This window comes from Anguilla rostrata, chromosome 17 (genome assembly GCF_018555375.3).
Source record: "Anguilla rostrata isolate EN2019 chromosome 17, ASM1855537v3, whole genome shotgun sequence".
NCBI classification, from domain to species: domain Eukaryota; kingdom Metazoa; phylum Chordata; class Actinopteri; order Anguilliformes; family Anguillidae; genus Anguilla; species Anguilla rostrata.
In genome coordinates, this window is record NC_057949.1 from 26,145,655 (window position 1) to 26,166,404 (window position 20,750).

Below are 20,750 nucleotides of genomic sequence, written 5' to 3' on the forward strand. Positions count from 1 at the left end.
TGTCTGAAAAGATACACATTTCGGCTTATGATTTCATAGAAGAAGGCTAATTGCTATCGTATGAGAAATAATCTGATTGCCCTGTTCAACACCGTTTTAAAATATGTTTGAAAATTAGACTATTTGTAGAGATACAATCTACCTTTCCCGTTATTTGTTTGAGTGAAAGAGAACACGTGGATCAATATCACCACCTGCTGGTTACTCGACATTATTTTTTCTAATGTTTCAGACAATTGCTGTATCGGAGCACTTAGAACAGGACAGCCAATTACTTTTGTAAATTATTATTATTATTATTATTATTATTATTATTATTATTATTATTATTATTAATGATGCACACGCAGGTTATGATAATGTGACTATTTGCAAGAGAGGCCTTGACGATAAGTCGCAATGTCTCGAACTCCTATTGGCCCACACTCTCCATTCGAAGTATCCTAGCCAATCAGAGTCGAAATGTTCAAGGTTCGCGAAGTGCGTCCGCAGGTGACATGCTTTTGTGGCGTGGGATTTTCATTACCAGCTAAATTTCCATTTCATCGAGGGCATAGTGCAGCTGAGACGGAATTCATTTAAACGGTAAGTGCAGAAATCACATGCCGTCGTCTTGTCTGTACGTATAAGATACGAATCGGACTGTTAAACCCTAGCTATGTTGGATAACATGTAGATAACTAGCTTTGAGAACCCCTTTGTTAGCTTAGCCGCACATTTCTAAGGCCAGTCCGATGCCCGTTAGCTCATGCTAACTATGCTGTTGGTGTCAATCACTTCTCTTGTAGGATAAAAAGTTTTTTATTAGTGAAATAACGCAGACATTTCCCATAACTTTATAGCTATTTGGGACAAATTGAAATGTGCGTTAGTTAGGTACGACTGTAACGTAAGGTGGCTTGCTACTACTAATGTTTGTCAGATAAAGCCGTACCTTACCCTATCCGACTAAGGTACAGCTTTAACGATATAACGTTACCTTTGTGATATTCGATTGCAGATCAAACGAGCAATTATCTGAAATCATTTCACATTAACTAGATCAAACTATTTATGTTGGGACACTGGCGGGTCGCTAGCTTTCTAATGTAATCTAACGTTACAAGACTATTTTCAGGCTATTGTTCATGTGTGGCAATGGCGAATAAAATGGCGGCTTCACGGTCTTAAGTTTGTTGCTACGTTACATCGTAGCAAACATTTTACACCGGTGTAACGTTTAGAGACCTAATATGCAGTTCTTACGACCAGGTTTATGTGGTTACGGTAGACTAACACACAGCTTGCGGGGGCGGTGGTTCCGTGGTGTATTTTTAAATTAGCTAACAGGAAGCTATATCTAACCATCGCTGGATTGAGACGCTGAACCAGCTATTTTAAAATACGATTCACTAGTTAGTCTAACTAGCTGTACTGCTGGCTAACGTTACCTACAACAAACATAGCTAAGTTACGAGTGGTCAATCTTCTAACAATTAGTTGCCTATTGGTACCAACTGGATGGTAAGTTAGCTGGGTAGTGTACTGGTTTTTTTTTTTTTTTGCAGTGCCTTGGAAGGGGGTGTGTGGATTTAATAGCGTGCTGCGGTGGCTTTTTTTTAGCAGGTTTTCGATTCGGGCTCCGAAGTGGCATTGATTAAACATGGGGTTGAATACTCCGACGATACTCGGCTAGCAAATATCGATTTGTCCTTTGATCCAGGTGTGTAGCGGTGGAACTCCAGTGGGGTGAAAGTGGGGGATGATGATGGGGAAGAGGAATGGGAACTGACGAGTGGGTGTAAATGAATGGAAGACACTGACCAGTGGTCGTTAGCCGCAGCGCGCCTGTCGCTTGCAGTTTTAAAGAAAGACTTACCTTTGTACTTATACTTTTATTTTGGCCAAATACAGTTTTTTACAATAGATCACTTGACTTTTCCTCATTCACAAAGAGCATCGTACGCACTTACTAAATCCTGGAACCGCTCTTGCGGGAAGGTATTTTAATGTTTATTGTCCATGTTTGATTAACCTCCACACCCAGCTTCTAAAATATGTCCCTGCATTCTCTTGTCAGACCCGAGACCTGAAGCTTCCGTCACAGCCATCTGTGCTAAGCGGTCCATCCGCGCTTGATTTCAGCGCTACGTCACCACCGCACGCAAGGCTGCAGACAGAACCACAGACTCAGCCATGGTTCGTTTTCCTTTCTCTGTGTGTGTGTGTGCGTGTGCGTGTTTTTTTTTAAAACTTTGTGTCTCTGCATGCCCATAGCATTCTGTGAAAAGTACATCTGATCCTGAAACTGTAGTCTTATGGCAGGATTTATAAAGCAATTATGAGCTATCACCCTTTGGAAGGTGAGTACAGCTTAAAGCTAATTGTGCAAGCGTCCTCTGCTGGTGTTTGCCTTGCCCCGTGTGTGTGTGTGTGTGAGTGTGAGTGAGTGAGAGAGAGAGAAAGTGAGAGCGTGTGTTCGGTGGGGAGATGAGACATGTGCAAATCGAATTCTCTTCAACGCATGCTTTAAGGATACTGAACCCAGGGCAGGGTACTGAATGTGTTCTATACCCAGGGCTGGGAACTGAATGTGCTCTATGCCCAGGGCTGGGTACTGAATGTGAAAAGCATGTCCTGGTATTCCCCTCCCTATCTGTGCGCACACTGATAATGCATTGAACTGGAATAATTATGCAGGGGGGTCTGGTAAGACTTGCTGTGGACAGGTAGCTATCTTTGAATGGTCTTCGGCATGTGTGTGGAAAGGTGACTTAGAATATAAAACTCATCCTCCTGTGTGTGAATGTGTGCATGTGTGCGTGCTTGCTTGTGTGTGAGTGTGTATGTGTGTGAGAGGCTCAGGCAAGTGTTTCCTATCCCTGTATGTGGACAGAGGTCTTGCATCACTAGCTGAAGTTTGTTATGTGGCATGTCTTTTTGTGACTGGGCCTTCTAACTGTCCTCCTCTAGCCCCCTCCGTTCCGCCAGAGACCGATGCGCATCTTCATCAACGACGACCGCCACGTGATGTCCAAGCACTTGGCGGTTTACCCCACACAGGAGGAGCTGGAGGCCGTGCAGAACATGGTCTCTCACACGGAGCGCGCTCTCAAGGCCGTGTCCGATTGGCTGGACGAGCAGGAGAAGACGGACGCCGTGCCTGCCGAAGGCGCCGACGACGCCGCAGGCGACGCCGAGGCTGAGAATGACAGGTACGTGGGAAATGCAGTCAAACCCATACTGGAGAAATGAGTACTGCAGTATGCCAAGTGTTCTCAAAAGTTGGCCGCCATACAGCCTTTCCAGATAAGCTTAATTTTGTTAAGCAGTACATCGTCATTATTTACATACAACCCCAGCCCCCACATACCGACTTTAGCCATTGCTTTTTAATTGGACTTGAAATCTGTGACATATAATGTCAGAAAGAGTGTAGATTCCGATCGCTCCGAAGTAAAGGTAGGGTGGTGTGTAGCCTGGTGATTGGGCGGTTAGTGACTGCTTGACTCTTTCCCCCCCCCCCCCCCCCCTTCTCCAGCGAGCCCAAGCCGTCGGATCAGGCCACACGATCCCTGCGGGGGGTGATGAGGGTGGGGCTGGTGGCCAAAGGGCTTCTGCTGAAGGGAGATCTGGAGCTGGAGCTGGTGCTGCTGTGTAAGGACAAGCCCACCATCTCCCTGCTCAAGAGGGTGGCCGAGAACATGGCCGTGCAGCTTGCGGTAAGCCCCGCCCACTTTTCCACACCCGCTGACCTCTCATTGATTTTGATTTGGGATGTGCTGTGGATTATGTGTGATTTTGTTTTTTTTTGTGTGAGTAAGGCTTGAAGCACATCGTCTAGAAGGAAACTCAGAGAACCTCTCTACTTGGCCAGGAGCCTTGGCTTTGTCTTAACGTACAATTGTCTTGACCTTTGGCATGTGAATAGTTGAATAGTCTGAATTGGTTTGGCCTATATAGGAAGAGTTGGTTACAATGACACACCTTGTTGTATTATGATAATGGCAGCGTTTGAATGCGAACATTGGCATCCACTGCAGAATGGCTATATGTAGTTTATTGGTGTGCTGTGATTTGTGGATACTTACTGGAAGCCCTGAGGGAATTGCCAGGAAGTAGCCAGAGCGCATCTGCCAGTGTTATGTTGGGTGCTACCAACACATTCGATGATTGGTGGAGCTCCTCCTCATTTTCTACAGGTACTGTGAGAATGTCATGACTGCCACATCCCCGTTCTGTTATCCTTGGGAGGTCGTACAGGAAGTCCGGCTGCATTTTTTTTTTTTTTTTTTGAGGGGTTAAAGGTCACACTGTTTCACGATGCAGGAAGTGACGGAAGAGAAGTACGAGATCATCCAGTCCGTCAGGGAGGCCGCCATCGTCATCAAGAGCGCCAAGGAGCCGAAGCTGGTGCTCACCGTCCTCCTCACCTCCCCCGTGGTCCGCGAGGAGTCCGAGAAGCAGCCCGCCGAAGGTAGGCTCTCCTTCAGGGGCCCCCGACTCTCCGGCGCCCCCTCCAGGAGACAGGCACACACTGCAGGCAGATATTGTTTATTGGGCCTTCAACAGAGTTGAGATCTGTGACCCTCATGTTAAGCCCAGGCTATGTTTATAGCTGCTTGTAGACTCGTGGTACTGTTTTTGATGGCCCAATACACAGTAGCAGATGGGATATGGTTCAGGAAGAAAAAAAAAACCCAGATCTCTCCTTCCCTATCTTGAGTTAAAAAAAAAATGAAATCTTTTTCGAAGGCTTACTGAGAATTAATCAAAAGATAAAAAGAAAAAAAAAACACAAACTTAACTGCATGTGTTTTTATACTGAAAATTGTACGAGCAGTTTGCATTGCAGCAAAAATGAGCAACAAGTTTTTGTAGAGCTCCAATATCCCGACCCAGAAGAGGATTATGGGTAAAAGAGCGTTGTGCCTTTTTTTTTCTTTTTTTTTTTTTACTGGATGGCGTGGGGTCATAGATAACACTGGGCAGGCGGGCTTTGACTCTGATTGGCTGAATGGAAATTTGGCCAGTCAAAGGCCAAAGCAGGCGCCTTGTGCCAAAACACGAAAGGGGGGGTTTGGGGGAGAACCGGTCGGTGGTATGAGAATTAAGAAAACCAACATTATAACAAATGGCAGGATCGCAGTTTCCTACGTAACAATATGGCTCTCAGGGTTGGGGGGGAGGTTTGCTGTTAGCGTGCGGGGGCCTAACCTTATCTAAACCTGGGGGGGTTTGCTGTTAGTGTGGGGGGGGGCCTAGCCTTATCTAAACCCCACGCTGAGCTGGAAGGCCGTTTTGGGTCCATGGGAGGCGTCAGTTTTGCTGCAGTGTAGACTGACTCCTGTAACTCCTGTGCATTTGATAACTGCTGCCTGTGGTTCAGAATCTGATTCTCTCTGTCAAGCCTTCTAGTTTGTCGATTTTTAGGGACGCTGGACCTTTGACCAACTGGACGCTCTCTGTCTCGGAAGGGGCAAAGGCAGGACACCCAAAAAGGGGGCGAGGGGGGCGGGGCTTACCTCCTCCAGTCACCTGCACGCACACGCACACAAAATCACCCAGGTACCCTTACCTGGTTTTTTAAAAAAAATTAAAAAATTAAAAAATCTATTTTAAGAAAGTTCAGACAGAGCCATCCAGTAAGTTCCCAGAAGATGAGTCCCACACACCACATATGCACCTTGGCACGAGCGTAATCACAGTGAGTTTAGACTGAGCTTAAAGGCCCATATGCACCAGGCGTGAGCGTAATCACAGTGAGTTTAGACTGAGCTTAAAGGCCCAGCATTGTAGCCCCACCCTGGCCTTACCCGTGTGCGTGTAGGATTAGGGTGCAGTGGCGTTTAGAGGTGACAGAGGTTTTCTCTGGTGGTGGGGCGGGGCGGGGCAGCCCCTCCCCCTGCCCTCCCTCCCCTCTCCTGCCCCCGTGATTTTGGGAAAGCTGCCTCCTCCCCCTGGCCGGGTGACAGAACCCCCCCTTGGTCAAACTGTACCTTGTCTTCTTATTCCACCCGCCAATAGACACGCTCTCAGTCAGCGAGCCCCCGGATGTTCTGGACAGGCAGAAATGCCTGACTGCCTTGGCGTCTCTTCGCCACGCCAAGTGGTTCCAGGTTTGCATCTCGTCTTTATTTGTCTTGAAAAGTAGTGAGTTTCCTTCTTTTTCTTTTTTTTTTTGCGCTTTTGTTTTTCAATTTATTAGCCATGGCATTTTGACTTCAATTACTTTATTTTGTTTTTGAGCTTCTCACTTGAGTACTTTGTTGGGTTTTCTGAAATCGCTGTGACGGTGTTACTCGCACTTTTGCTGTGCAGTTCTGACATGTGAAGGCCCACGCTTTCTTTTTTTTTCCCCCCCAAAAGTTTTTTTCCCCCTGTTGTTGTTAAAAGCTGTTCCAGCCCCGCCCTTTTGCAAGTTTACCTGCTTGCTGTTTTAGTAATTGGCAATATGAACACTTTCTGTTTTCAAACTGAAAGCTTTGCTCGCCATTGCTGAAGCAGGATGTGTTAAATGAACTAACCTGAAATTTACTGTCCTCAGGTGCTATATCTCTGGTGTCCTTAAACTCGTTCTGTTGAATTGTGTTTTTAAAATATTATGTTTAACGATATTTGTTGCATCTGGTAGAAAGTTATGCTCGTGTACAGCAGCCAGTTACTCTAATAATTTTAAATAGTTTGTCGGTTAAAAATGTCATATCTGAAAGTTACTCTGCCTTTCTTTTTTGGAAAAAAATGTATTTAGCAGTTCTTTCAGTGCGCAGATGTGTGGAGCGTTTTCTGTGTTCAGTACCTGAACTGGAGTCCTCCCGTGCTCAGCTGTTTAATGTGTGCAGCAGATTAGCACTGCGCCGTGTGGAGCTAAATTAAACGGGCACAGCGCTCGATTGGCTGTGAGACTGTGGCCCACACAGGACGTCCCGCCTGAAACTCAGGGGAGCCAAGACAAAATTGGGGGGTGGAGGCCAGGGGGTAATTTAAAATTAAATTACGTATCTTAATTGCCTTAAATCAAAATTTGCCTAGTTTGAGCATTAGCCCACCATCTCTCTCTCTCTCTCTCTCCCTCTTCCATCTCTCTCCCTCTCTCTCTCTCCCCCTCTCTCTCTCTCTCCCCCTTCCTCTCTCTCTCTGCCCATTTATGTTTCAGCAGTTTGGGCTTCAGACTGTCAGTGTGACTGGCCTAGTAGCCCTGTCTGTAAAGCCAGTAATAACCACAGCGCTCCGCACTAGCATCTCAGCGTGATTTACGCCTCAGTCTTTGTTGGCTTTTTTCTGAGCCTGTGAGGAGGATGGTGCTTGTGTGGAGGTCTCTTTTGGTTCTCTTGAGTTAAAGTGTCCTCTTCCTCCGCCTTGCCCTGCCCTGCCCCTCCCTCCCTCCCCCCTCCCTCCTGCCCCACCCTCCCCATGCTTGTCTCCAGGCGAGGGCCAATGGGCTGAAGTCTTGCGTCATCGTCATCCGCATCCTACGGGACCTGTGCACGCGCGTGCCGTCCTGGGCCGCGCTGAGGGGATGGGTGAGTCATTCGTTTAAAAAACAGAATCAACTCCTCCGTGTTTAAAACCGACACACCCCGGGCCTCCTCCGTGTCTGAAACCCCGCCCCCTTTCTCTCGCCGCGCAGCCATTGGAGCTGCTGTGCGAGAAGGCGATTGGGACGGGGAACCGGCCAATGGGAGCGGGCGAGGCCTTCCGCAGAGTTCTGGAGTGCCTGGCCTCCGGGATCCTCATGGCAGGTAAGTTCTGATTGGTGGAGCCCAGCTTATGCTTACGCTGCTGGTTACTTCAGCACTTCACATTCCTTTAGCATTTACTCAATGATTTACAAAACATTCTGTATGTAGTCAGCAGCACAGGTGTTGAAATTAACCACATAAACATACAGATTGGACGTGCTGTTAAATACATGCGGTGCTGTAGTCTGATTTGTAGAAGTGCTATAAAATGGTTGAGGGAGAAGAAATGTTGCCTGGAGGTCAGTGACTGTGTCACAGTAAGTTCATCCCACCACCAGGGGGAGCTGTAATATTCTCGTAGGGGGTTTTGTCCTGGGCTGTTTGTCTGTATAACGTGAGTCACGCGTTTCTGCACTGCCCTAAATCCCCGGAATGGCGGGTGTTTGCAGACGGTCCAGGACTCTTAGACCCGTGTGAGAAAGAGACGAAGGACGCTATTGGTCACCTGTACCCCCAGCAGAGAGAGGACATCACCCAGAGCGCGCAGGTGAGCCCCTCCCAGGGGGCGGGGGGTGTTTGGGGGGTGTTTGGTCCCGTTTTCCTCAGTGGTGTGACCCTGTGGGATCTCTCCTCCCCCAGCACGCGCTCAGGCTGGCAGCCTTCGGCCAGCTGCACAAGGTGCTGGGCATGGACCCGCTGCCCTCCAAGATGCCCCGCAAGCCGCTGAGCGACACGCCCATTGACTACACGGGTACATGTATGCCCCCGCACGGGAACGTGCACACACACACACACACGCCCGCGCTCGGACACGCCCGCGCTCGGACACATACACACACGCTCGGACACGCCCGGACACGCCCACGCTCGGACACACAGACGCCTGCACTCGCACACATGCCCACACTCAGATGCACGCTCGGGCACACCCAACGATCGACTGCTCTGTTACACACGCTCTGTGAGACCCCCCCCCCCCGTCTGCTCAGGGGTCCGGAGCATGGTGTTTTGGGGGCGGGAGATTTTAACCGCAGACCCTGGTCTCCAATTCCAGTTCAGATCCCGCCCAGCACCACCTACGCCCCTCCGATGAAGAGGCCCATGGAGGAAGAGGAAGGAGGAGAGGACAAGAGCCCCAACAAGAAGAAGAAGAAGCTGCAGAAGAAATGTAATAAAGCGCTTTTACCCAGAGTGCACCCTGGTTAGGGTACTACTGGCGTTTATTCATTAACCCTGTTTTTATTTACCCAGAGAGCTTAAATGGCGAACCCTGAGGCTCATAGCTGTGGAAAAACAGCCATTAAAGCAGAATCCAGTAAATGATTTGGGTGCTTGCATAATTAAGGGTATAAGGTGTGAAATCCTAAAGTGGAAGAGCTCTTGTACCCCTTTAGGTTCTGATGCTCAGTTGGGGTACAGTTAGGGCCTGTTCTCGTTCCTTTAGCTCTGTGTTTATATGGGTCTTCAGCCCTACCGCTCAGATGGATGTGTAGCCTGTTTTGGTTATCAGGGCTGTGTTGGTAGAACCAGTGCCCAGTTCATGGGGCATAACTGTCCGCTCGGGGTAGTGCCTGCTGCTGGTTCCGTGCGTCAGGGTCTTTGTTTGATGTTTCGCGCCCCCCCCCAGCGCCCGATGAGAAGGCGGAGCCGGCACAGGCCATGAACGCGCTGATGCGGCTGAACCAGCTGCGGCCGGGCCTGCAGTACCGGCTGGTCTCCCAGACCGGCCCCGTGCACGTGCCCGTCTTCACCATGGCCGTGGAGGTCGACGGCAAGAGCTACGAGGCCTCGGGCCCGTCCAAGCGCACCGCCAAGCTGCACGTGGCCGTCAAGGTGAGGGGGCGGGGCCTGTAGGGATTAGTGGGCGGGGCTTAGGCGGCAGGGCTTGCTGTGATTTGGGTTAGGGGGAAGGGTGGGCTGAGGGGCAGGACAATGACAAGGGGGCCTGTGCCCTGTCCCCAGTGTGCGATAATGGTTGAGGAACTGGACGTGTAACTTAGAGGTTGCAGGTTCAAATCCCAGGTGAGGGCACTACTGTTGTATCCTTCATAACCTGAACTGCTTTAGCACATAAAGCTGTGCAAGTCCCATTGTTTTAAATATTTTAATATTAACCCTTTGGTTTTTGGTCATTGTGCCCCTCTTCCTGTTGTTCATCTGTCAATCATTTTCTTCCCAACTCCCATAGGTTCTGCAGGACATGGGACTGCCCACGGGGGTGGAGCTCAAGACTGCGGACACCGTGAAACCTGAGGGGGAAGTCACTGAGGCGGAGCCGAAGACTGAGGCCCCTCCCATCGCTGCTGTGGACCCGCCCACCGCGGACCCGACTCCGGCCGCCACCCCTGAGGCCGGCGACAGCGCTGAGGTGAGTCGGCTGCCTGCGGGGCGTCGCCATCTTGTGTGGGAACATCAGTGACCCGGTCAGAGCTACCTGCAGGACGTGCTCCCCCTGTCTGTGCTCATGCATGCTTTTGTCTGTGTACGCACGCTTCTACACACACACACACACACGCGCGTACAGATGCACACATACGTGTGCACGCGCGCACACACACTCTTTCACACGCGCACTCTTTTTCTCACACACATGCGCACATGCACACACACTCACACTTTCTCACATGCACACGCACGTACACACTCACTTTGTCTCACACACATATGCACACACACACACTCACACTTTCTCTCACATGCGCACACACACACACACACACGCTTTTTCTCACGTGCCCACACACACACACACACACACACACAGTTTCCCGTTTTGCGGTGAGGTACTCAGAATGTGTTGGGGTGAATGTTGGGGAACCTGTGGCTGTCCTGGTGCGGTGGCGGCTGTGTCACGCGTGCGGTCCGTGTTGCAGAACCTGCGGCAGCAGGGCCCGATCCTGACCAAACACGGCAAGAACCCGGTGATGGAGCTGAACGAGAAGCGGCGCGGCCTGAAGTACGAGCTCGTCTCCGAGACCGGGGGCAGCCACGACAAGCGCTTCGTCATGGAGGTGAGTCTGGGCCGGACCCGCACCCCAAGCCCCCGGGCGCTGCGCCCCCAAACCCCCGCACGCTGCACCCCCAAACCCCCGCACGCTGCGCCCCCAAGCCCCGCACGCTGCACCCCAAACCCCCGCCACGCTGCGCCCCCAAACCCCCACACGCTGCGCCCCCAAACCCCCGCGCGCTGCACCCCCAACCCCCGCGCTGCCCCACCCGCACGCTGCGCCCCCAAACCCCCACACGCTGCGCCCCAAACCCCCGGCCGCTGCCCCCAAGCCCCCACGCTGTGCCCCCAAGCCCCGCACGCGCCCCACCCGCCCCCAAGCCCCCCACGCTGCCCCCAAGCCCCCCACGCTGCGCCCCAACCCCGCACGCTGCGCCCCGCCCCCCGCTGCCCCCCAAACCCCGCGCCTGCACCCCAAACCCCCGACTGCCCCCAAACCCCGCCGCACTGCACCCCCAAACCCCTCTTTGGGATCCGCTAACGTTCACACTTCCAGCCTTTCTGTCACCAGCTCCTGAAATCAGGATTTGAGACAGTGGCTGAACAGCAGTTGAATTTGTGGCAGTTGGTTATGCTTCTTTTTTTATAAACACGGTTCCAGTTTCAGTCTATGCAGCATGGATAAGCAAGGCACAGTTTTGGATAGCAGTGCTGAGTGACTGTTTCCTAGGTTAGAGAGGCTTTTTTTAACCTACACACCCCCAATCTCCCCCCCCCCACTCTCCCCTCAGGTGGAGATTGACGGGCAGAAGTTCCAGGGCACGGGTTCGAATAAGAAAGTGGCAAAGGCCTATGCTGCCCTGGCTGCCCTGGAGAAACTCTTTCCAGAAGGTTCTGTTGCCGATGCCAACAAGAAGAAGAAACTCCCTCCAATGGTACACCGCTCTGCTGTCTCCACCCCTTTTTGCTGTCCGTCATCCTGTTGCCGTAGTTACCTTCTCCGGTCAGCAGTGTCTGAAGTTTTAAATGGACTGCATTTAAGACTCCAGTTGAATATAAACTGCTGTTTGGTTTTTTTTTTGTTTGTTTGTTTTTTTTTACTAACGTGAACATGTTTTCCGACAGCACCACCCTGGGTTTGGAATGATGGGAGGAGCTGGAGCAGATCCAGCAGCCAATCCCAGGGGCAGAGGGAGAGGTGGCCGTGGCAGGGGGCGGGGCAGAGGTTTCAACAATGGTGGTGGCTACAATCAAGGTAGAGTATTTTAACACGGCTTGTTGTGATCACAAAAATGACCTTGAACGTGTTCAAATACGTTGGAGGCCTTAAATCATTGCCAGTATTAAGTGATGCGGTGGCTTGCAGTGTAAATGAGTTACTTAAACTATTCAATCTTGCACAGGTGGCTATGGAGGATATGGGTACGGAAACAACGCTAACGCTGGCTACAGTGAGTTCCCATCTTTGCCTTTTCTCTCTCTACCTGTGTTATGATGTTATGAATCCCTGCTGGGCTCGAGCCCATGTAAATGTCCTGAGCTATGAGAAGTGAGCTTTCCACCCACAGATTTTCACTCTCCTGTCTGTAGGGCTGATTTCTGTGTGTGCGTGGGCTGTGGTGTAACGTGGTGTAATTGTAACTTCGCTTGTAGATGATAATGCTAACATCTTTAGACCACAATGGCGGCCAGTGAAGAGATTGGGTGAACCAATGTCCACACCTCTACCCCAGCACAAATGTAGATTCGTATGTCTGCTTCTCAAAGGGCTGAAAAAATTTCAGCTTTTCATTTCCAAAGCCCTCAGTCTCCACTGAATGCCGTATTTGACCTTGCCGGGTCATACTGGCATAATTCTGGGCCTGTGTGTACTTGTGTGTGTCCAAAGACAGTTTGGATTTGGAATGCATTGCTACCTGTTCTTTATGGCACAATCTTTTATTATTTCTAAGTACTGAGCAAACATTATATCTAGTAGTGTGTAATTTTGCAGTGTTAAATTTTAGTTTATAAACATAAGTTTAGTTTATAAAAAAATATGCAACATACATGTTCACATTGAGAATTCCAGATTCCAAAATAATTTAGTGAAGTCGGTGGTTAAATTAAATTTTGGCTCTGTTTCTGGACAGAAGTGCAATATTCACAACCAAGATGCAAATCTGAAAACCTCATAACTCATAGGAACATGTTCGTCTGGTGTTTCTAAACAGAGGTTTGCATGTTGCCTTGTTTGCACTTCAAACGTAGCAGATTTCTGCTGTTTTCCAGTGTTGTTCAGGTTAGAGATGTAATGTCCTTCGGTTGCCAGAAATGGGATGTGAAATATTGCCTTTTGTTCAGTGAAATTACTGAAAGGTTTTTCCACTGAAAAACACCCCTGAGGTATATCTATTGAAATCTGATCCGTTTGAAATGTGCACACATTTTTCATCAAGCGGCCATTATATGCACTTCGGTTTGAGTACAGTATGAGAAAGGGACACGTTCGTTTTGGAAAACTCGTAAAGTGCACTTTCGGGAAATCCTTCTGTGATCTGTGATTACGTACAAAAACACAATCCATCAAACAGTTTCTGGTTATTAAAATTAATATTCCACTCCGTGCCTTGAAACGGGGGCGCTCCACGGAAATTAAACTGGAACGTAAAGACAAAATGAAAAATCAACGGCTTCGTTTTCAGGAACATAAAAAAACAAGGCACCGCATTTCATGTGAGTGACTGAAATGTCGTGTGTGGGAGAGACTGAAATGTGGACGCTGATTGTTCTTCCTGATTTACGCTCGTCCGGCTGTGTGATTATTTTACATTTCTCTGCTTTAAGCCACAGGGCTCGATCCCTTTATGTCCCCAAACCCCCCCCCCCCCCCCACCCATCCTGCCAGCAGCTTGTTCTGAGGAGAACACGTATCTTGAGGGTGACCAGAGCAGAGAAATATAAAAAATAAATAAATAAAAAATTGAATTACATTCATGAGAAACATCAATATTTCCCAAATTTAGGGCAGAAAGAGAATCTAATTTCTTGTTTGCTTTCTCTGCTCTGTCTCACTCTATAGGTGACTGTCTCTCAGACTGCTATGGCTACCACGATTTTGCATCATAGAACGTCCCAACCGTTTCATTTCAAAAAAGCAAAGCAATTCAAAATTCGCAAATGGTGGGGGTGTGGGTGGGGGGGGATCTCCAAGGCATTTACAACCCCACCCCCCCTCCCCTCCCTGAAGCTCTGGACACCACAGAGGCCCTATGTCCAAGAACCACACCCCCACCCCTCCCAAAATAAAACAGGCCTTCATATACTTTTTCAAACCTCTGTTCTGACGGGCTCTGGACTGTTGGAAGTGCCGGGAGAACCATCTGTACCAACAAGGGAGGGGGAGGGGCGGTGCCTGTGGAGATTGATTGGCAGGTGTCTGTTTTTGGCCTTTGCTTTGAAGTTTTTTTTTGAAGCCTTTCTTTTAATTGGAGATCAAGTATCTGGATTTCAGAGTGTTTGTGGATTACAGCCATTTTTTTTTTGTTTTTCCCCCGAATCAATGAATTGATGTAAATGTGAGCTCGATGGAGAATCAATGGTGTTTACTAAAAGCAACACTGCGGCCGTCGTCCTTTCCCTGAAATGAACGTCCCTGTTTGGGGAAGAAGATGCTGTTTGAGGGGGGGTTGGGTGGATGTATTTTATTTACCTTTTTTTTATTTGTTCTCAGTTTTTATGTTTTCAATAAAAGCAGCATTCACTCTGATTGCAAGTGCCGAGGAGAATGCAACCCGGAAAATGCTTTGCACTTATTGGCTGAGAGTGGTCATGTGATCGCTGTGGGGCTTTGGTTGTGTGAAAGCGGGAGTGTGGTATAATTGGGTCCGCCCACTGAGCTGCCATTCAGATGTTGCGTTCCCCCCCCCCCCTCCAGATAATTACTACGGTAACGACGGAGCCAACGGTGGGGGCGGGGCCCCGGGGGCGGGGCCGGTGGGCCCTGCACCGGGCCCCGTGGGGGCCGGCGGCTACGGCTCCTACTATCAGAACGATGGCGGCTACTCTGCCCCCCCGCCCCCCTCCGCCAAACCCCCCGGCAAGAAGCCCATGCACCCGGGGGGTAAACCCCCCTTCGCTGGGCCGGCGGGCGGACCCCCGCCCGGCTACCAGACGGCCCCCCCGCCGCCGCCCCCGCCAGGACAAGGACCTTACACCCAGTTTGGGCAAGGCAAGAAGAACTTCAGCCACAACCATGGGGGCGGGGCCTACTCCAACTACAGCACTGCCTACCCCAGTCAGGTGACTGGGGGGGCAGGCAGCCAGGACTACAGCTATGATGGTGAGGGGAAGCCTGTAGTCTCTACAGGTGAAGTGATGATAGAAAATAGAAAATAGCCTAATAGAAAGAAAAGCACGAAGGATTAAATATTAAAAGAGAATGGAAAGCAATCTAAAAGCAGCTTAAAACGAGAATAAAGCAAACTGGTCAAAGACTAAAGGCATCCCTTCCGTGTTAAGCAGTGCTTTTAAAGAAGAGTTCAGACGCAGAGTTTGCCAGCCTGATAGCTTCTAGTCCTTAATGCCGGGGCCTGAATTCAGAAAGTACTGAATGTTGTACTGTTGGTTTGTACCGTGCTCATTACCCCCTTTCGTTTTACAGGTTACAGCAGCCAGTCGACCTTCAACGCACATGGAGGCGGGAACTACGGGGGCAACCCGAGCTACAACGCCCCACCGGGGTGCGGGCGAGGGGACCCCAACATGAACTACCAATACAGATAGACTCCGCCTTCGTCCTCCATTCCCAGAACCCCACACCACTCTCTACCCCTCTGATCAATCCCCACACAGATCTCTACCCCATTGATCAATCCCCACACAGATCTGTACCCCTCTGATCAATCCCCAGACAGATCTCTTCTGATCAATCCCCAGACAGATCTCTACTCTTTTGATCAATCCCCACACAGATCTCTTCTCTTCTGATCAATCCCCACACAGATCTCTACCCCTCTGATCAATCCCCACACAGATCTCTACCCCTCTGATCAATCCCCACACAGATATCTACCCCTCTGATCAATCCCCACACAGATCTCTACCCCTCTGATCAATCCCCACACAGATCTCTACCCCTCTGATCAATCCCCACACAGATCTCTACCCCTCTGATCAATCCCTAGAGCTGTGAAACTCCGCCCCTTCTCCACATCACTTCCTGTCTTTCACCCTTAGTTTCTCTGCCCCAGGGAGCAGACTGAAATGCGTGGACAGTGGTGGGTGGGGACAGGCCTCTCTTAATCCGCTTCGTTTGGAGACATCCTGAGAGACCCTCCTGGTGTCTGCTCCCTCTCTGCCCCCCCCCCCCCCCCCCCCCCCCATGGCCATCACCCCAAACATGACCCTGCGTTATCGGGTCATAACTTTGTGCACATTTCATAACTGCCTCGTTTTTGGAACTAAATGAATTTCTAATGTTGAAGTGGCTTAATTTCGTGAGTGGGAAAATTTTGGACTGTTACTTCAGTAGTTTAATTGATTTTTTTGGTTTTATCTGAACTTTTGTTTGTTTTATTGTGTTTTTATTTTATTTTATTTTTTAATACAAATTAGAATTCCTGTGGTTCTGTGTCAGACATTTCAACTCTTTACTGAGGAATGTACCTAACTGGTGATTGAAATCTTGGCTGACTTCGCTGTGTTATGGGGGAGGGGAGAACGGGGTGGTATACTTTTGTAAGTTGGTCTTTAGGTACAGTATGGAACATTCTTATGATTTGTACTAATACATTTTTATTTTTGAGGAAAAGTCTCTGTTCTTGAAGCTGTCATAATACACAGTCTAGCACGTGCAAGCACACGCGCACACACACATACGTGCACACAAATATTTCAGAGATTTTCGTGCCTTAAACCAAAAGATCGCTGGCTGATGATACACTTACGACATGGGGTTGTCCTTTAAAAATGAGAGAAGGGAGGTGTGTGTGTGTATGTGTAAGTACAAGTGCGTGTGTGTGTGTGTGTATGTGTAAGTACAAGTGCTTGCGTGTGTGTGTATTACTTGTCTCAGGCTTGTTCCTTGCCAGATGTGCTATCCCCTTGTCGCAGTGACAGACAGATGTGTCTGCTGTCGCGTTAAGACAGTACGCTGAATTACTTCGCTAAAGGTGCAGTTCAGCTGAAGCTACCATTCCACCGGCGACGAAGCACGCACTGAAAGAAAGCAGAACATCACAATACGCTGGATGTACTCTCCCTGCTTTCATCACTCCCCTCTCCTCTCCTCCCCCCCCCTCTCTCCCTCTGTCCCTCCTCTCCATCTCCCTCCTTTCTCTTTTTAACCTCCGACTCATATTCCTGTGAGAGCAAATGAGTTTCTGACAGACGGAGATGACATGAACATTCACTGCAGCTCACGGGACATTACCAGGCATTAGGTCTTGTACACCAGTGGTCTCAAACTCGTTGCCACGGAGGGCCGTGTGTATGCAGGTTTTCATTCCAACCAATTAATGCTGCCTTAATTGAGTCCAATTACTCATTCGGCCATATGCATTTAACTGCATTGAAGCACAGAATATATGCAAGTTTTTATTTAGACAATGGTGACCCGCCGTCTATGGTGACCTGCATTATGTGCAAACCTGCATTCCTAATTCAGAAAATAATTGAACTAATTATATAATCAAGATCTGAGGCTGGAATAAAAACCAGCATATGCACAGCCCTCCATGGCACTGAGTTTGAGACTATTGTTGTACACTGTGACAGTGAGCCCAAGGCCTGGTAATACACACGTGGCTGTGCTAGCACTGCTGTCCTGGTGTTGCAGTGTTGCAGCATGGTCACAGTGACCTCAAAGTAAGACTTGCATTGTTTTATTTCACTCAAAGTGATTGTCCACATATACTACACACACTTGGCATTTCAATTCATTATGAGATTGAGTAAACTAGTTGTAGACAAAGTTCTATACACCATTTGCGCTGATTCGGACACTGACTGTGTTTTTGGACCTTACGTCAAACGTCAACCTCTTCGTCACTTCCCGTCATCGGTCTTGGCCGGAAGTAAGCCGCGGAGAAGAACGCAAGCGACACAGGAGCATGGCAGATACCGGGATTTTAGAATCGCTTCTCCGCCGTGTTGAAAAGGTGGACGGAGGCGTAGACAGCCAGGATGTTGCCGTTATACTCAACGTGGACCATCAAGTGATTGTCGGGGCGGTCAAAAGTCTGCAGGCTCTGGGCGATGTATGTTAACCTTGTGCGGACAACACGCTAGCAAGCGTGCTAACTACCGTATCTCTGCTAGCTAAGTTAGCTGCAGTAAAACCATTCAATGGGCGACATATAGGTGATGCAATAGGAGCGTAACGTAATGTCTAATGGCTTCAAGTCAACCGGCAAATCTATCTACCAGTATTGACAATATATTGCGAAGTAGATTAGCTTACTGGTCAGTCATTACCATAGAATGGAGAATATGTTTCTTGTTTCTTTTAAGGTTGCTATTATGTTAAAGCTGGATAGCTAAATTAACTTATCGTTAGCTACTTGGCTGAGTGCTGCTACAGCATCACTACAAATGAACGATTAGGTAACAAAAACTATAGTTTGTTGTTGGGGGATAATGTTAGTATTATCATAGTCCTTGTTATAGGAGCAGGAAAAATTGTAGTTGGATAACGTTTACTTATTCACGTTGTATTAAATGTATTAATATATACATGTCTGTAGCCGAAGGGCTTGATTGTGATAGAGTTAGTTTTGGTAATCTGGTTCGTTTTGGAATTAAATCAGTAATCACAGCTGGGCGCAGAGAACACCCACTGATAAACATTCGAGGCGGTGTTGGTGGGGAAGAACGGAGTCGCACGAGCCGTGTTTGAATCCCTTCGTCCCTGTGCAGGTGATTGCTGCAGAGCTGCGCTCCTCGAAGCACTGGGAGCTGACGGCGGAGGGGGCCGAGATCGCAAAACAGGGTAGCCATGAGGCGCAGGTCTTCGAGGCCATACCCGAGGAGGGGCTCCCGCAGAACCAGCTGATGGTGAGAATACACGCTGTTTTGGAATGGGGGTGTCTATTAAGCTGCGTCTAGTAAAAACATGTTTCCTTTTCCTGGGTGGGTATTGCCTCTGTAACCGTACAACAGTCTGATCAGCAGGAATCACGAAGAAACCATGAAGCCCATACTACTTATAGCGTGAGAATGAGGGTCACAGTGGCATAATATCTGGTTTTTGGTGCAGATGCAGTTAGCGCTGCTTACAGCCCTGATGGTGCCGGTTGTTGTCGTAGCCCTGTTAATGTTCTGTTGGTCTGAGAGCTCTTCCTGGGGTCCATGCCAGTCGGTCGAAGGGCGTTTGGATCCGTTGGTTTTGAGGGTATTGCTGTGTTGCATTGAGCTTGTTTCTCTCTCAGACTGAGGTTGCTGCCCTGTTCCTGGGTTATGGCGCTGTTCATAAGTCCACCTGTCTGTCTGTCTGGCGTGTTTAGAAGCTGCCCAGTGGGAAGGTGGGCTTCAGCAAGGCCATGTCCAACAAGTGGATCCGTCTGGACAAGGGCCACGAGGGGGGCCCTCGAGTCTTCAGGACGGTGAGTCGCTTTCTTCGCTCGCGTGACAACGCAGGTGCTTCGGAAGTCCGGTACTGGGATGGCAGGTGGTGCCGTCTGCCCAGTTACACCCTGGCGCGGTGCCGTGCCCCATACCTGTAGAGCACAGAGAGTTTCCTACACTTTCCAGGGTTTCCTACAGAAATAACCACAATGACCAAAGACTCTCAGCCCTGGAGACACGTATGCACCAGTCTTCCTGTGATGCATCTGTGAAATGTTGTAGAAGCTCTGCGTCGAGCTAATGTAAGTGTGTTTCTGGTTTTCCGTGCGTGCATCGTGTGTGTGTGTGTGTGCGCGTGCGTGTGCGCGTGCGTGCGTGTGTAACTAGGTGGCACACATAGAGGACTCGGTGCGGGAGAAGTTGCTGCTGGTGAAAGGAGGCAAAGCCTCCCAGCTGGCAGAGAAGGAGAAAAACGAGCTGAAGAAGCGGAAGCTGCTGACTGAAGTGTAAGCCCCCTTCACCCTGGAGATTCTAAACTCAGGAAGTAGCACCGCCTGCCTCTCCTGTAAGGCCTTCACATTCTTGCTGGGAAAACAAAGACCACACATTAAAAATGGAGCTTGCTCTGTACCTGGCATGTCAGCCTTTTCTGAAATGAAATTGAGAATTCTGGAGCGCAGCCTTGCATCTTAAGTGCAGGATCGCCTAATCTTGTGCCCCAAGGTTCCAGACCCCAAATCCAGCCCTCATTTAAATATTTGGGATCAGCAGTGTAGGGTAGGGAGGGGCCAGGGGTGTATGGAGGGGATGCATTTCAGATGCAGTGCTTGGTAGAGGTGTGGTGTAACAGCTGGTTCTCTGTACAACCGAAGGATTTCCACTTATGCTACAGCAGTTAGTGAATATTCATGAAAGGCTGTGTCTGGTGATTAAACAGCCATTGCCATGATATTGCCATTAATCATACCCCATCTTAATATTCAGAAGATGTTAAATAAGAATGTTTTCACTGCAATGGTAGAGATACAGAATCTTCAAAGCTCAAAATACAGAGTTTGCCGTCTGCTTAGCAAATGTGGAACCTGTAAATACACCTGATGGCTTGCAATACTGGTTAATACCACCAGGTGGCAGTGGGGCATTTTGTCATGCTTGGTACACAAGCTCTTACCTTCTTCTGGTGAATGTTCACTTGTTATATGTAGCCTGTGCTGCTGAGGGTCAAGAATTTCCTCCCTTTGTTTAACTGCGTTTGAAGGCTTTGAAACGCAAAATGGAACGCTGGGCTGAGTTTGGGCCCGGAGGGTTTCAGTGGCTTATAATCCCCTCATGGGAGAGGAATTAAAACGTAGTCAAAAAGTAAAATATATATTTAATAAAAATAAAAAACAGAAAGCACACCATCCCTTCAGCTGCAGCGTTTTCTGTGTTTCAGGACGGTGAAGTCTTACTGGATCACCAAGGGCGAGTCCTTCAGCACCACCGTCACTAAGCAGGAGACGGAGCTGACTCCGGAGATGATCGCCAGGTGAGCGAACGCACAGCGCCCCCTCTGGCCGTTCCGCAGCGGTGCGGGCGGTCTCCGGGTCACTGACAGG

The 20,750-nt window shown here is 49.2% G+C and overlaps 2 protein-coding genes across 6 annotated transcripts in view; both read left to right on the top strand.

The window, feature by feature from the left end:
* The first annotated feature begins 423 nt into the window (after positions 1 to 423).
* Positions 424 to 16,399, top strand: LOC135243076 (interleukin enhancer-binding factor 3 homolog). Of its 5 annotated transcripts, XM_064314580.1 has the most exons (20): positions 470 to 585; positions 1,548 to 1,702; positions 2,060 to 2,178; positions 2,953 to 3,194; positions 3,521 to 3,701; positions 4,309 to 4,456; positions 6,007 to 6,098; positions 7,407 to 7,502; positions 7,610 to 7,721; positions 8,111 to 8,208; positions 8,301 to 8,412; positions 8,716 to 8,829; positions 9,289 to 9,494; positions 9,850 to 10,029; positions 10,535 to 10,672; positions 11,400 to 11,543; positions 11,734 to 11,863; positions 12,012 to 12,059; positions 14,525 to 14,929; positions 15,251 to 16,399. In XM_064314580.1, exons 3-20 carry the CDS (start codon positions 2,176 to 2,178, stop codon positions 15,370 to 15,372), a joined length of 2,571 nt encoding a protein of 856 aa, XP_064170650.1. In that variant the 5' UTR covers positions 470 to 585; positions 1,548 to 1,702; positions 2,060 to 2,175; the 3' UTR covers positions 15,373 to 16,399. The 5 variants fall into 5 exon arrangements, with proteins under 5 accessions (XP_064170649.1, XP_064170653.1, XP_064170650.1 ...); XM_064314579.1 differs by lacking the exon at positions 1,548 to 1,702 and having other exon boundaries at positions 424 to 585; XM_064314582.1 differs by lacking the exons at positions 470 to 585; positions 1,548 to 1,702 and adding an exon at positions 1,213 to 1,503.
* A 1,215-nt stretch (positions 16,400 to 17,614) lies between these two features.
* Positions 17,615 to 20,750, top strand: part of farsa (phenylalanyl-tRNA synthetase subunit alpha) — a 9,295-nt gene continuing 6,159 nt past the window's right edge. Inside the window, exons 1-5 of the mRNA XM_064314063.1 lie at positions 17,615 to 17,846; positions 18,505 to 18,642; positions 19,092 to 19,190; positions 19,540 to 19,658; positions 20,588 to 20,680. Of these exons, the coding sequence (XP_064170133.1) occupies positions 17,700 to 17,846; positions 18,505 to 18,642; positions 19,092 to 19,190; positions 19,540 to 19,658; positions 20,588 to 20,680 (596 nt within the window). The 5' untranslated portion in view covers positions 17,615 to 17,699. The remainder of the gene's footprint in view (positions 17,847 to 18,504; positions 18,643 to 19,091; positions 19,191 to 19,539; positions 19,659 to 20,587; positions 20,681 to 20,750) is intronic.